The 16323-nt window shown below is 44.0% G+C and overlaps 1 protein-coding gene across 1 annotated transcript in view; it reads left to right on the top strand.

Annotated features, from left to right (window-relative positions):
* The window catches only part of BEND4 (BEN domain containing 4), an 88926-nt gene extending 81760 nt beyond the window's left edge, over positions 1-7166 (top strand). The window contains exon 5 of the mRNA XM_075261614.1: positions 6490-7166. Coding sequence (XP_075117715.1) covers positions 6490-6707 — 218 coding nt within the window. The 3' untranslated portion in view covers positions 6708-7166. The remainder of the gene's footprint in view (positions 1-6489) is intronic.
* The last annotated feature ends 9157 nt before the right edge of the window (positions 7167-16323 follow it).

Below are 16323 nucleotides of genomic sequence, written 5' to 3'. Positions count from 1 at the left end.
GCCCTATACTGTGTAGTGGCAGTTTCATTCATATGAAGGGTTTCTGAGCTGTAATAGCAGGGCTTGGCCACTGCATAGTGTGTGGCGCTGTCTGTTGTAGGCTTTGTATGCTGTGTGTAGGTTCCAGACAGACTAATGTGACCACTTTTCAGTACAGTATTTCATAATAGGTCATCATACCTGCCAGGTGAGGAACTGCTAGATGTGGTGTTCTTATGTTTTAGAATGGTGTCCTATGAAAACGGAGATTCTCAAGAACTGCTGTCTACAAAATTCTACAAAAATTCCCAACTTTGTTTTAACTATCCTATTAATATTATAAATGTGAAAGTTTGTGGGTTTGTGAGTTTGGATGTTCGGATGTTTGTTCCTCAATCACGGAAAAACCGCTCCACCGATTTGGCTGAAATTTTCCACAAACATAGTCACTACACCCGATTGCGCAATAGGCTACCTTTCGTCACAATAGCGCACATATGTTTGTGCCAGGACCCCCACAAAACCCAAACTCACACCACCATCTCTGCAATCTCACACACTTTGGACCATAGCAAGCCACAAAATTCATATTGCCCTCTGCAGCCTCGCCCCTAACCCCACACAATCACATATACATATACTTTACCACTTTGCCCCTCACCTTACCGATACTCCAGGAGGCTACCTCTTTAACGCTCCGGAGCAGCCATGTTTGCCAACCCCCACCGCTCTGACAATCCACGACACCGCCCACCCATGTCAATACCCCTAGGCGGTCTAATAAATGCAAAAAAAAAGTTTAAAAAAAAGTAAAAAAATATAAAAACAAATAAAAAGGATTACAAATTCAAATCACCCCCCTTTCCCTAGAACACATATAAAAGTAGTTAAAAACTGTGACACCCCTACATGTTAGGTATCCCCACGTCCGAAATCGCCCGCTCTACAAAGTTAAACAAACATTTTTCCTGTTCGGTAAACGCTGTAGCGGGAAAAATGGTCAAAAGTGCCAAACCACCGTTTTTTCACTGTTTTGATTCTGATAAAAATTTGAATAAAAAGTGATCAAAGCAATAACATTTCCCGAACATGGTAGAACTACAAAGTACACCCAGTCCCGCAAAAAAAAACGCCCTATACATCCCCGTACACGCACGTATACAAAAGTTACGGCTGTCGGAATATGGCGACTTTTCAAAAAAAAAAATTATTAACAAAGTTTTGGATTTTTTAAGGGGTCAAAATGTAAATAAAACCATATAAATTTAGTATCCCCGGAATCGTAACGAAACACAGAATACAGGGGACATGTCATTTTGGTTGCACAGTAACGCCGTAAAACCAAAGCCCGTAAGAAAGTCGCTGAAATGCATTTTTTCGTCAAATCCGCCCCATTCTGAATTTTTTCCCTGCTTCCCAGTACATTATATAGAATAAATAATGGTGGCATCATGAAGAAAAATTTGTCCCAGGAAAAATTAAGACCTCATATGACTCTGGGAGCAGAGAAATAAAAAAGTTATGGGGTTTAGAAGGAGGGGAGTCAAAAACGAAAATCAAAAAATGCCATCGGCGGGAAAGGGTTAACTTCAAATACTTCTGTCCCAAAGTCACTATGCAAAGTTTCTCACAACACTGTATATATAGCAGCTCAAATACAAATTAACTTCAACACAAAAGTCTCCCGTATTCTCTGAATTACAGCAAAAACAAGATACAAACTTACATTTCATATCCCATACCTTATACACAGTACGAAAACCTTACCCGCGCCTGTATATACCCACTGCTACAATCACCGCAGACGAAGTCGCGGGTACCAGCTAGTAGTTTATATGTAACACTCAGGAGGGCCAGGGCTGGTATCACGGGTGATATATCAGATGTGGCCGACTTTCAGGGGGGTCCCTGGGTCCCAAATGTGCACAAAATCTCCTATTTGATGTCCCCGACTACCCACCCCCACTCTGATATCCGACAATGACAACAGACAACCAGATTTCGGGGGTAGCCGTTGCTCTTTTACTAGCAGGACAAGGTAATACAAATGTACATATGGAGTAATTCTTCACATACAATACAGCAATTTTTGTAGGCAGTGTCCAATTGCGCAAGTGATAGAGTTTGGAGCAGGAATGCTTTGGATAGCTTAATTAGTAGTTGCTTGAGTAGCTAAACTTGTATATACTTGTAAAGATGGCCTGTATCCAGGGGGTTAGTCCTCAACAACTGGGTACACGTATGTAGAAGGGCGAATACAATTGCCAGCAGCGGCGGACCCTCGAATTCTGCCAGACTAGCTATGAGCTTCTTAAATATAGTTTTGTCCCAAAGACTTACTTGAATAGAGAGATACATGTAGAAGTCCCAGATGTATGGATAAAACAGGTCCGTCAACTTTTAGTGCTTGTAGGCTTGGAGCTTCAGAGGAAAACGCTCTCTGAGGAGAATCTTGAGTACAGAGGAAAAGCTATCTCTGCTTGCAGTGCTCTGAGGGTTGGCTGCCATTTTCAGCTTTCCATGTGTCTGTCCCTGCAGCTAGCTCCACACAAAAGAGAGAAAACACCAAAAGGTCCCCAACCCCCCTAGAGGAGGCTGTAACTCCTCCTCCAGGCCTTGATTGGTCCTGAAGGTCACCTGATCATAATGGACACTCCTTCACAATGACAACTCAAATTACAATGGCAAGTATAGGCAGGTGTAGTTCACAAAACCATCCACAAGATGGCGCATTAATAGACCCCCTGTGTGCTGGCTCTGGTAATATAGAATGAAGGGGGAGGAAACTCTTTACCTTATATGCAAATGTCCATACCATCTCGGTCTGCGAGGACTATTAAAGGGAATTGGACGAGCAGCACCGGGACATTACATATAGTTGTTTTTTGTAGCTAGAATTTCAGCCTTCATGTGATGCCAGAACCACTGTTCTAGGTGATATAAAACTGGACATACAGTTATTTGAAGAGAGCCCTCCCCTTTAGCAACTTCACCGTCTGTACATATGGTCAATTCAAATGTTTTTGACTTTTCCCCGCTCAGTTAGGCCTGGTTCACATTTGCGTTCGGTATTCCGTTCGGGAAGTCCATTTGAATGGAGTACCGAATGCATTAAAAAGCGGTGGGCAATGAAAGCACACAGACCCCATATACTATAATGGGGTCTGTGTGTTTTCCATGCGGCGTCCGCACAAATCAGGCAGAGAGGAAAGTAGTTCTACATATAGTCAATGAGGTCCATGTTTTTTCATTGCTCACCCCTTTTTAATGCGTTCGGTATTCCGTTTGGGGGTCCCCAAGCAGATTCTCCAAACAGAATACAGAATGCAGATGGGCTTTAGAGGGTCTAAAGCCTGTTTTCTATGTAAAAGGAAGAAAAATGGATTAATAAAGTATGTTACAAATGGCGGCTTATTTAGACTTAGGAGCCCTTTAGGTAAGACCTGGGCAATGTGCAGCCCCCGGGCCACATCCGGCCCTCTGACTGCTTCTATCTGGCCCGCATAGCTAGTGGAAGGTTTTTCAAGGACCTGTGATGATGTCATCACAGACTATCACAAGGATAGGCTATGACTCGTTAGTGGGCGGAGCCACACGGGACTGTGCTTGATGCAAGCTGCCGGCAATGGAGGCTGCTGGATGATAAAGAGAGAAGAGACAGCATGTGTGAGCAAGAGGGGGGAACTAGGGGCAGATGTAGGGGGGCAGTTACACTGAATGCACATGGAGGGGGGACATTAAACTAGGGGGCAGATGGAGAAGGATATTAAACTGGGGCAGCTGGAGGAGGATATTAAACCATGAAGGGTAGCTGGAGGGGGACATGTCTTCCTCTAGTTGCCCCCAGTTTAATGTCCCCCTCTATCTGCCCCAGTTTAATGTCTCTAGTTTCTGCTGGTTTATACTGGGGCACCAGGAGAGGGACTTAATACTTTGGGACATTTGGAGGGAAACGTTATAATGTGTGGGGGGGGGGGGGTATAATGTTAGGGTAACTGTAGGAGGATTTTACTTTGTGGGGCACATGGAAAAATGATTGAGAATGGGCGGAGTCAGCAGAGAAGTGGGTGGAGCTAAATTTACCGCGGCGCGCATGGCCCTCTAGAACCGTTACAATTTCTCATTTGGCCCCATGGGAAAATTAATTGCCCACCCCTGGTTTAGGTGGATCATTGATTGACAGCTGTCTCTGTATATACAGTCAGTTGGTAGTCTGTCCCCAGGTTCCCTTTGTTCACCTTCACAACTCTTATTTTAGAGTTCCAGTGCAAATAAAATGAAAAATGAAACAACTTTGCAAAATCTCCAATACAGACGCATGTTTCCAGGGTAACAGACAACAAACAATCCTTGTGTAGTCTGATTTTGCAGCCATATTGCTTTACTTCTTGGTAAGAATTAGGGGGCTGATAGAAGGGACTGATAGACTATATGGGGATTGTTTGTTCCCTGCTAGAATGAAAAATCAAATGCAAAATGATAGGAAATGATTTTCCAAGTTGCTTTTCTTCATACGCATTGTAACAGTCAATAAAATAGTTGTCGCTATAACCTTCAATTTTAGGCTTTCATCTTGTCTACCGCAAGGACTATATGACAGATGTGCTGAGGGCTGATGCATTGATGCTGAGGGGTGAGGCATTGATGCAGAGGGTGAAAGCAAAGTATACAAGAATCTACTTTCAGAGTTAGGACTCACCAGTACAGTAATAGAATTTGTGCGGTATTCTTGTGCGAGTCTTTTCTTATTGTCGCCGGCGTGTCCTTGTTAATTCTTGCTTCTATAGACAAAGTTCTCTTAACATTTTCCGAGAATAGTGAAATTTGTAAAGATCTTTAGAATCAGCAGGAAGCTGGGAGCTTACCGAGTATATTATGTAAATTTCTCAATAGTTACTTAAAATGCCACATTTTTCTTTAAAGACGACCTGTCAGCTTTCAGGCGGTGAGGCAATCAATAAGGAATGTCAGCTTACAATGTATGGTGACATTTCTTGTTCGATACCAGCACAGTAATGGCGGATAAGAAATTACCGATAAGGCGCGCTAATCTCCATTTCGATTAAATCTGAGAGGACTTCCATGGAAATGTATTTTCTGACCTGTCATGGAGACACAGAAAGGGTTCAGAGAGCGCAGACCTCCTCTAGTTACCAGTTGTGACGTTCTCAATCTGAGGCTGCTTGATAATTTTCTGTTTCTTGGAACATGATCCCAGACAATGCCATCAGCTACATGGAAGATATTGGCTCTTAGGTTTGTAAACTGGCCCTTCACCTTAGGTCCAGTTCACATCTGCGTTCTGTATTCTGTTTTGGAGAACGGAATACCGAACGCGTTAAAAAGCGGTTATCTAAGAAACCACACGGACCCCATGGACTATACTAACCGGGCCTTGGCTGTTGGACGCACACTTGTTGGGGTGACAAATATTCCTCTCATCCTCCGCCATACATATGAATGTGAGTTGGACTGTCCCCACTGTCCCCATACATACCATACTGGTCCCACCAAACTATCAATCACTCTATGCCAGAAAACTGATATTGCACATCTGGCGCAAGGTCGTTTCTTCCTCCAAAAACACACCACAACCCCCGTAGGCACCTCGCTTGCAACATTGTGTGAATGTGGGTGGAGCGGGCCTGGACACCATGGCCTAACTTATTCATTAACTGGCAGAAATCTCCATTCTGGTGCATGGATAAGTGACGAATCTATGAAGAAGGCAGAGCTTCTTCGTAACTCGCTCATCCCATGCATCAGGGTTGGCGACTCATTGAGTTTAGTAAATGTTGATCTGTTAATCTAATGTCTATGGTTAAGGCTGGTCTTACATGACCGTTGTTTGAGACCGCAAATGGTCCGCAATTGAGGGTTTTCAATTGCGGACACATTATCGTCTTACATCACCGGATATTTTATCCGTGGTGTGCCGGGCCGCAACCGAGGTCTGCACTTTATAAAACTTGGTAATTCACGGCACTGCACGGACTCGCCCATAGAACTCTATGGGCGAGTGCGGCAGTTTACGGGCATCTGCAGAGTCTATGTTGCTGATCAGCAACTTGCGGACCGTAAAAGCATTGCGGTCGTGTAAAACCAGCCTCACTTAAAGGGGTTTTCGGGATAAAGATACTGATAACCTATACTAAAAATGTCACTAAAATCAGATCTACGTGGGTTTTAATCCCAGTGCCCCAATGAGTAGCTGTTCTGAGCAGCTGATCTGCAGTACCTGATCTTGCCACTATGCAGAGATTGGAGCTGTCTGCTTCCTGCTCCATTCTCTGAGTATCAGCTACTGAGAACAGTACCAGAAGTTGGACCCTCATTAATCCAACCCTTAGGATAGGTCATCAGTAGGGGAAACATTACCCTGATACCTTGTGTATGACATGTTCCTGCTAATTTGATTTGCTTCCAACCCCCACTTGAAAAATATATATATCTCCAGATTCATACTTATTGACTTGCATCCTAATATTCGTCTGCTTTTTACCCTTCCAGAATTTATCAGGATGCATTGCACTTCCAACCCAGACTGGTGGATGCCATCCGAGGAGCAGATCAACAAGGTCTTCAGCGACGCAGTAGGACATGCTCGCCAAGGGCGTGCGGTGGGAACGTTCTTCCATAACGGAAACTCCTATTACGATGCTATAGACCACCAAGTATGTCACGAGGAGATATTTAACAGAATCTCCCACGATGGCTCTGGAGATTGATGAAGAAGGAGGACTAAGACGAAACGAGAGATTAAAAAAAATGTGAACGACAAAAGTTAGTCACAAAATGAAACCTTAGTGTAATAGTCCAATTAATGTGTCTTCAATGTTTTGTTGCTGTGCAAGGTGCCAGGGACACATAGTGGGCCCTACCAGCAATACCAGTCTGCCACTAAACCAGTCCAAAGTATACTACAAGTCTGTACAGTGTGTGTGCGTGTAAGAATTTTGTCATCTTGGTAAATGCTTCAGGGACTACCTGTGGACTGTATTACGTGACTGTTACTCACTCTCTTCTCCAGATAGAACACAACACAGATGAGACAAGACATTTGGGGACAGGAATGTGTTGCTGTGTTCTGTAGAATTAGCTTTAATAGAATTTGCATTTTCACCATCGGGTTAAATTATGCAAGAATTCAACTTGTTCATCCTGTGTTCATAAAATGTCGCCACTACTCCGACACTGAATACTCTCGTGCCTTTTTGTGTGGATTATTTCTGCCTCTTATAATATTTATGTATCTTTCTGCTTATGTTGCGTATATTTGATTCCTTCGGCTGCGGAGGCAAAACAGATGAGAGTAGTTTATTCCCTTTCGGAACAATCACATCTCCATCATAATCTCAGGTTTCTTTGTTATACGGCTTATCATGCGGAGTAATGTGCTCATGGAATCAGAAGTCATATCTTCTTTGATTATTCAAGTGTTCTTCTCACTGTGTTTTATTTGGTAACTCCTTTTTCATCAAATATTTTTCTTTTCCACTTCTTTATTCTGGTAGATTAATAAGTAACAACAGACACGGATTCAGCTTTGCATGTAGGGGTTCTCCAGGACTTGATGGCTCGGGACTGCGGCTCGTGCAGTTCACTTGAATGGAACTGACAGGCACATACACATGTAGTTGAGGTAAATCGAACTTCTGCAACTGGTTAAACCACTGTGGGGTAATATCTTATCACAGAAGACAAGAACAACAGCAAATTGTTATAAACATTTTTATTGTCTTCCATGATAAGATATTAGGCAGCTACAGTGTAACCAATTGCAGAAGTTCAGGTTAACGCTGCAACATCTGTATATGGTGCAACATGATCAGCAGGATCTCAGAGGTCAGACCTCCACTAGGGATTGAGATGATCTTGACTTTTCAGGATCGATTTTGAAATCCGATTTCCGATCATTTTTCATTTGAACCCGATCTCGATCCCAATTCCGAGCCCAATGCAAGTCAATGGGATTTTTTTACTAATCAGAGATCGGATTTTAAAAACAATCCTATTCACTATACAGAATGGAATCTAACAATTGAACGTTTTAATTGTTAGAATCCACGCTGTGTAGTGATTTTTTTTTTTAATCACTAAGTAGGATTTTTTTTTATCCTCTGGCTACTTAGTCCCCCCTGGTGTCTACTTACCTGCAGAGATGGCTGGTCGGGTGCCCGGTGTTCTCATTCTTCTTCGCCTCGATGCCCCCTGCCTCCCAGGTTAGGAGAGTGTGGGCGGGTACTGGGAGGGGAGACGTCACATCTCCCCACCCTGTACCCGCCCACACTCTCCTAAGCCACAAGCCCCGCCTTCTTCCTAGCTCTTTAACACTAACCTGGGAGGCAGGGGCAGCGAGGCGAAGAAGAACGAGAACACCGTGCACCGGACCAGCCATCTCTGCAGGTAAGTAGCTACTAGAGATGTTATCTAGTCTTCCATTAGAATGAATGGACGCAGCCGGCGCGCAGGGGGTTAAAGCTGTGTGCCGGCTGCTTCCATTCATTCCTAAGGAACCGCAGCGGAGCCTTCATACTGGAGTATACGCTCTGCTCAGAATGAGCGGAGCGTATACTCAGTGTGAAGGCTAACATTGTTAGCTTTTCCCACAATGCTTGGCCAGTAGCAAAGCATTGTGGGAAATAATCACCGATCTCGATCCCACCTAAAAAGATTGTGTCCGGAATTCCGATTGTGATCGTGAAATTTTCTCGATCGCCGATATGAATCCGATCTTTTCCAAACACGATCGCTCAACCCTAACCTCCACTCATCGATGTAAACAGAAGGATAGGCCATCAATGTTTTAACCCCAGGAGATCTCTTCAGATGGAACCTGTAATAGGCCTAGTTGGAACACTAACCCATCAGTCCATAAGAACACGCCGGTGATTTAGTGCTCCATGTCCATGGTCTGTCCATATATTCAGTATCAGGTATGCAAAAACTGTTATCATGTTCTACATACTATGACACAGGCGCAATGGAGCACATTGATTCAGTTTTGTACACTAATCTTAGACTACATGTACATTAATAGAAAAACGGCATAGATGCTGCTAGATATTATCTGTCTGTTCTCCATGTCTCCACGGGTCCATTAATTTCCTGTAGGGAGACCAGGCTGCAAATTGGACAGAAATAGGACTTGTCTTGGGTTTTTTCCCAAGTCTTATGGACCTGGGATAATACATAAGTGTGTTCATGACGTCATAGAAAATAATGGCTCTACCATTGCACCATGGGAAGAACATCCTTGCAGATGCTGTCCTTGGCTGGATTCAAACTTGGGACCCCAGTGCTACAAGGTGGCCACCATGCTAAGTATTTTTTTGCAGAAAGTGCCATAAGCAGTGCAGAAAGAACAAATGGCGCAGTTTATGGCACAGTTGTGGCATTCTTTTTTTTTATAACAACGGTTTTGGATCCATGAATGTGCCCCAGTAAGTCCATAAGGGGAGTCCATATATTGTGCAAATAATGGATCTTAAAGAATCAGTTTCAAGTGAATTGTTTGCACATGGGGTGTACCCCAAGTGGAGGAGGGGATACTACTAACACCAGATACAAGAACTAAAAAGGACCCGTCACTGCCTTCACCATCTCACACTCTTTGCATCCTTGTTATATAGGCGCTGCTGTACTGTTTTCCGTGTAGTTAGAATTATTTCTCTAGTCCTTATCATTCCCGAGCAAATAATTAGTTTCAGCACCCAATATGCTAATTAGATTCTCTATTGTCAGGTGGGTGGTCCTTGGATGGAGAAGATACTCCGGGACCGCCCACTTGATAGTACAGAGTCTAATTACCATATTGGGTGCCAAAAACCAACAGCACTGATTGCTCAGGAATAGTAAGGGCTAGAGAAAAGTTCCCTTTTTCACTATAAACAGAAGAGTGGGGTCTATTAAGGATACAAGCCTCTTTAGTAAGCATTATAGAAGCAGTGCTGGGGGAAGGAAAGTCAAACTCAACTCTATTGCCTGAGAACTATTTTGCAACATAAGCATCCTTTTCCTTGGCCCTATGGTCAGACAATACCTTCACATATATAAAGAGAGAGGGAGTAAGCAGTGATCTTGCAGCCATTCACTATTAAGTTTGACAAATGCACAGATGTTTTTGCTAATGTAATAGATGGCAGGAGCCAGAGGTGTAACTTGAGGCGGTGCAGAGGGTGCAGTTGCACCAGGAACCTTAAGGGGGCCACAAACTCTAGCATCGGTATGAGATTGCAGCTTCCATTTGGCCCATAGATCAAGGAGATCCACAGATTCCCCTAACCACACTAAGGTGGATTCAACTCCTTAGCACCCGTAACCATCACTATACAGAATTCACTGTAGGGATGAGGTAGGGGGCCCAGACAAAAGATTGCACCGGGCACCACAAGACTATAGTTACACCACTGGTAGGTCCTTGTATTAGCAATGTGAATCTCTGCTCAAGTGAGAGAAGTCTGATGTTGTCCCTAGTTTTCACCATGGTAGTCACTGGACATGTTACCACCAACTTTCATAAGATAAACTCAGCCAAGGCCGCCACTGCTGTCACACACCTGTATGAATGCGCCACCGGGCCTCTTTCCAATAAATCTGTGACCAGGCTCATTTCATTCATCCGCCATCCACCAGCCCAGGAGGAGGCGCAGAGTCTCAGCCAGCCTGCATCTGCTACATCGTATCAGAGGGGCTGCCCAATTCAGTGTAAGTGCCCGTGCCACTATCGCCCACATATCACAGTCTTTGAGTCCAGTCCTGCTTATCCTGTAACCTACCGGCCCCAGACACCCCCACTAGATAAGACCTGCATGTTAGTAGTGATACAATGTGGGTGGGTGGGTGGGTGGGAGTTCAGGAACAGGAGAGCTCCGGAAGCGACTGCCAGCCCCATTTATACCATCCTACAGAACCCAAGCCAGGTTACCCTCCCTGCATCCTCCCTTAATAGAGCCCCGGTGCCTCTGTAAAGTTGTGTTTTTTATTCTACATATCCTCTATACAAACTTCTGTCTACCCCATGCTATTGCCCCTTACCTACTACTTTGACTCTGACCCCTGAGTTCCTATCAGCTTGTGTTCCCTCCTTCCAGTTATGGCGTATATACAGTGTATACTGTACATATGCATCTAATGTATACCACTGTCCAGGAATACAATGGAATATGTCACCCATAGGCTCCCAAGTAAAATAGAAATATATGTCTGTGCCACATGGGTTACATGTTTTATTGTGGGAAGAATATGCAAATCTGTCTTCCATGATGTAATTAGGAAGTCAGCTGCTGCCTTAGTGTTGCAAACCAATAGAGGGCGCTCACTGGAATGTGCAAGCCTGTCTTCCCTGATGTAATTAGGAAGACAGAATCTCAGTGAAATAGCCCAGTAAAGGCTGCTCCCTTTAACATCAGGGAAGACAGGCTTGCACATTCCAGTGAGTGCCCTCTATTGGTTTGCAACACTGAGGCACCTGACTTCCTAATTACATCGTGGAAGACAGATTTGCATATTCTTCCCATAGTCCCTTGCAAAGTGGAGTGCTAAAGGCTTAATAAGTCTCCACACACCTATATGGAGGTCTCTCCCCAAGAAGTAATGATACCCCCCTTACCATGTTTTATTGTGTACATTATAATGGGCTATTCTTGTTATCCTTACCGAGAAATCTCTACGCTGTCATGTTTTTCTTCATGAGAAATAGGGACAGATGATTTGGCTATAGGGGGACCTGAAATGTCTGATATAAAATACATCGCCATGGGGTGATGGAATGTCATAGGATTCTGCAAAAGTGCTTGTGACATTGCAATGTATTTTCCCAGGCATGTACGAATATCACGTGATGAAAGATTCTGCAGCCCGTCCTTATAGGTCGGATTCATACACAGAGTTATGATGTATAAAATGGTATTAAAGAGAACCTTTGACGTCCTTAAAGGGGCTCTATCAGCAAAATTTTGCTGTATAAGCCCCACATATGCGTGAATAGCCTTTAAAATGTCTATTCAGGCAACGTAAATCTTATTTTAAACCCCCGTCCCGTTTTAAAATAAAACTATAAAAACATATATGTAAATCATACTTGAACGTGCACGGGGGGGGCGGTTGTGTACGATCCGACGTCATCTTCTGGCACGCCTACCTCTTCTTTCTTCTTGCAGCATCGCCCTCTGGTCCTGGCTCTTCCACGCCTTCAGCGTCCTCTTCTTCCGGCATGATGGCTTCAAATCCCGCGCCTGCGTAGGAGCGCTTCCCTCCGGAGTGCTACTGTGCAGGCTTCGGTGCCATTATTAGCAATGGCAGTACGCTCGTGAAGTTGTAAGGGGAACTGAGCATCCTGAGCGCTGGAGCCTGCGCAGTAGCACTCCAGAGGGAAGCACTTCTACGCAGGCGTGGGATTTGAAGCCATCACGTCGGAAGAAGAGAACGCTGAAGGCGTGGAAGAGCCAGGACTGGAGGGTGTCGCTGCAAGAAGAAAGAAGATGTAGGCGTGCCAGAAGATGACGTTGGATTGTGCACGACCGCCCAGGGTGCACGTTCAGGTATGATTTGCATATATGTTTTTATAGTTTTATTTGAAAACTGGAGCGGGGTTTAAAATAAGATTAGCGGTGCCTGAATAGCCTTTTAAAAGGCTATTCATGCATATGTGGGGCTCATATAGCAAAATTTTGCTGATAGAGCCCCTTTAATAGTGAGCGGTATTATAAATTGTAGAAAGCACTTCAGCACTGGGGCATATATCGGGAACGCTGATGGTGTGCTTAACTCCACGTACCTATCAGCTTTCTAGTGGTATATAACCAGGCACATCAATGGCGACATGAAAGGATCTCTTTAAATGAAAAGGCCACCAAAAAGTTCCTAAACCACAGATATAATGTATACTCTTAAGCATATAAACATTGCCCTATCAGTATTTATGTGGAGGGAAGTTGGAGTAACCCCCACATATACACAGCCAGAACACACAAGCTCCAGAAGTTGTTGTCCTATTGGTCCGATTAATACATAGGACACAAGCACTGCCAGACTAAGTAGTAACCACTGAGCCACCACAAATAAGACCCAATCTTCCTCTAATGTCGCCCATCACTTGGCCATAATTCATGCTCCATCCATAGTGATTCCTGCAACTGGGAAGTGATGTTGGAGACAAAAGGAAGACATTAAGAGAATAAGAGACAACTGTGTAAGAATTGAAGAAGGTTTCCGGCTATATTTAGCAGGGTGTACACCATGTACACGCTGCTTTCCTGACCTGGCCGCAGTCAGTACAAACCATATCCAAAGCCTTGTACTAGGAGACGCCTATCTGGAATCAGCTCACCAAACTGTTGGCAGTCATCGTAGGAAGTAAAAAGTGATGGACGTATCATACGAGGGTATAGGTCAGGGGTAGGGAAGCTTCGGCTCTCCAGCTGCTGTGAAACTACAACTCCCATCATGCTCCATTCATTTCCATGGGGGGGTCCAAGAAAAACAGAGCAAGTATGCATGCTGGGAATTGTAGTTTTGCAACAGCTGGAGAGCCAAGGTTCCCTACCCCTGGTATAGGTGATGAATGTGACCCAGAAGGAGCAGCTGAAGCTCAGGATGTCTAAAATAAAGAGAAATAATAAGTGAATAGACTGAATTTCTGGATATAATAACCACAACACTACTGTATAGGATGTAGACATTACTATTCAGTTACACTTAAACCTTGTTAGTTTCTAGGTCGGTGGATGCATCAGTGATGGTCTGTGGGTGCCACATCATGGAGGTCCATGTGAAACAAAGGTTCTAGAGTTGTAAGAGGGTGATGGATCCATTGTTCAACCCTCAGCAGAGTTGTAGCGCCGGAAAACATCATCCCTCCAATTATGTCGTGAAGATCTTATATAGACACCAGCACCATTGTTTACCCCTGTAACTACTGAATTCACTGACATCTCTGGCATCATGGAAACTATACTAACTATAGCCATATATAAATTCTAACAACTATATACCAGGCTATATGTCTTCTCTATTATACTGTAGATTGGACACCTACAGATTTATATGATAAAACTTTATTTTATAGGAATCAGACTTGTGTTTCACAAGACATTTAGTTGCAGAATGTGTTTTAACTAGATTGGTGTCTGCAGACTCTGATATATTAGGTCTTAGTTGTAGCCAAGCCTTGTAGTGTAAAGTATACTGGACATTACTGTGACTGTTTAACATCATCTCCCCAGAGGCGTAGTCAGGGGTTCAGCCCAGGGGGATTGCGAACATGTACAAGTGGGCCCCAACTTAGGTATACCAATATCATCAGTATACGGACACCCATATAACCCCCCATAACAAATAATACCCTCAAGTGTATCTTTATATTAATAACTTCCCTGTGTACCCCCCATAAATAGTGACCCTTATTAATAATGTCCCAGGTGTTTCCAAATTAAAAGGTAAAAATGAAATTAGTGAGGTTCCAATACCCGGGACCCCCAAGATCTGCTGTTTGAATGAACTGTGGTACCTGTGTAAGCGCCGTGACCCCTTCTCTGTCTACATAGTGTCATAAATCTCATCGCGGCCATGTCATAGCCCCTTTGTATAGCTGATCAGAGGGGGGGAGTCACTGATCTCTTATTGATGATCAATTCTGAGGACAGATTATCAATAAAATGAGCAGGAAATCTCCTTCTAGCAAATCCTATCCACACACTGAAGAAAAATACAGTAGGTGCAGCAGACAGTGTGATTTACAAAACCATTGCAGTTTTGGAAATCGCAGCATGTCAATTCTATCTATGGAAACACTGTTGGTTTCCCTATAAGTATAATGGAAGCTGAAAGTTCACAGAGGTCTCCTCCTGTGTAAAGCGATGCAGGAAAAATCGTGATACGTTACTGCCGCGGTTATTCCTGCAACAGTATTTTGGGGCCTTAGCCCTAATAAAGCCCAAGTGCCACCTTAATTAAATTAATTTCCCCCTTATATTATACCACAGATTCCCCCTGACATAAATACTGCGCCCCTAATGACCTCTTATATAAATGACCACCCCCTAGTGACCCCTTATATAAATGATGCCCCTAATGCCCCCTTGTATTCATAATGCCCCCTTATATAAATGACCCCACAATGGCGCTAAAAAACCCCAAATATATAAGTTATACTCACCTATCTGTAATCCTCATGGAATAGAGCAGCGCAGCCTCCTCTTCCTGACCTGTGCTGTACACTCAGCGTCTACGCACAGGACATCTGTATTTTAGCACATGAGTTGCGATACTATGGCGTCATCGCACCCGCCTGTGCCAAGAAGCAGACATATTCTGTGTGTGGTCTTGGTGTATTGTAAACCGCAGGTCTGAAGTGGCTTGTGTTTCACAAGACAGTTAGTTGAAGAATACGTTTTAACTAGATTGGTGTCTGCAGACTCTGATACAGTAAATAGTAAAGCATGCTTAAATGGTGGCCCCTGGCACAGCCACCTCTATGCCCAGCTACAGCAGTAAACCATGACCACTATAGGTATAAGACCACTCATAAATGAAACATTTCTAACATATTACAGTGAAAGAACACCAAAGAAACATCTCCTGTACACCCAGATATGTAGATGAGGGGCACTGCCCATTGAAAGCTATGGAGGTAAACATACAGTAATGTATCTGGATTATCTGGCCTTCCACACAACACATATTCTAAAATGCCAGCAGAGATTCTAGTGGACTATAGGCATCACTGCCAACCCAGACATAAAGTCACATCCTCTGCCCCATCATCAGATAATATAGCACTAGAAGAGCCAGCCATGAAGTTCTCCATTCCTCTGCACACTGGACTATAATTCATGATGCCCACATCCTATATGGCGGAGCTGGTACATGTAGTACTGGCAGGGAGGTGGCATCTTGTGACCTGCACACGACTAACTGACAGTCTCAACTGTCGACGGCAGAGATAGGACTGAACTACAGGATTACTTGAGACTCTACAGGAAATGGCGTCCACTGGACAAGGAGGAGAAGGCGAAAGGAAGAGAGAGGAGAAGAGGGAGAGAGAAGGGAGGAGAAAGGAAAAGAGGAAGAGAGGAGAAGAGGACGAGGAGAAGAGAGAAGAAAGGAAGAGAGAGGAAGAGAAGAGGATGAAAAGAATGAATCAAGGGAGATGAAGAGGAGAGAAGAAGAAGCCAGAATATTGGAGGATGACGGGCCAAGACCGGGCAGCAGCCGAGACCCTACAGCATCCAGTCCCTACCCTGACTTTTACATCAGTCGTCTCACCATCCATCAGGTGTTGGGTAGGGGAAGCTTTGGCAAAGTAAGTTTTATAACTTCTTATTTTTTGATAAAAGAAATAAT

The sequence above is a fragment of the Leptodactylus fuscus genome, chromosome 1, assembly GCF_031893055.1.
Source record: "Leptodactylus fuscus isolate aLepFus1 chromosome 1, aLepFus1.hap2, whole genome shotgun sequence".
NCBI lineage: Eukaryota > Metazoa > Chordata > Amphibia > Anura > Leptodactylidae > Leptodactylus > Leptodactylus fuscus.
The sequence above is the reverse complement of the archived record's forward strand: the minus strand, read 5'-3'. Positions and strand labels throughout refer to the sequence as shown.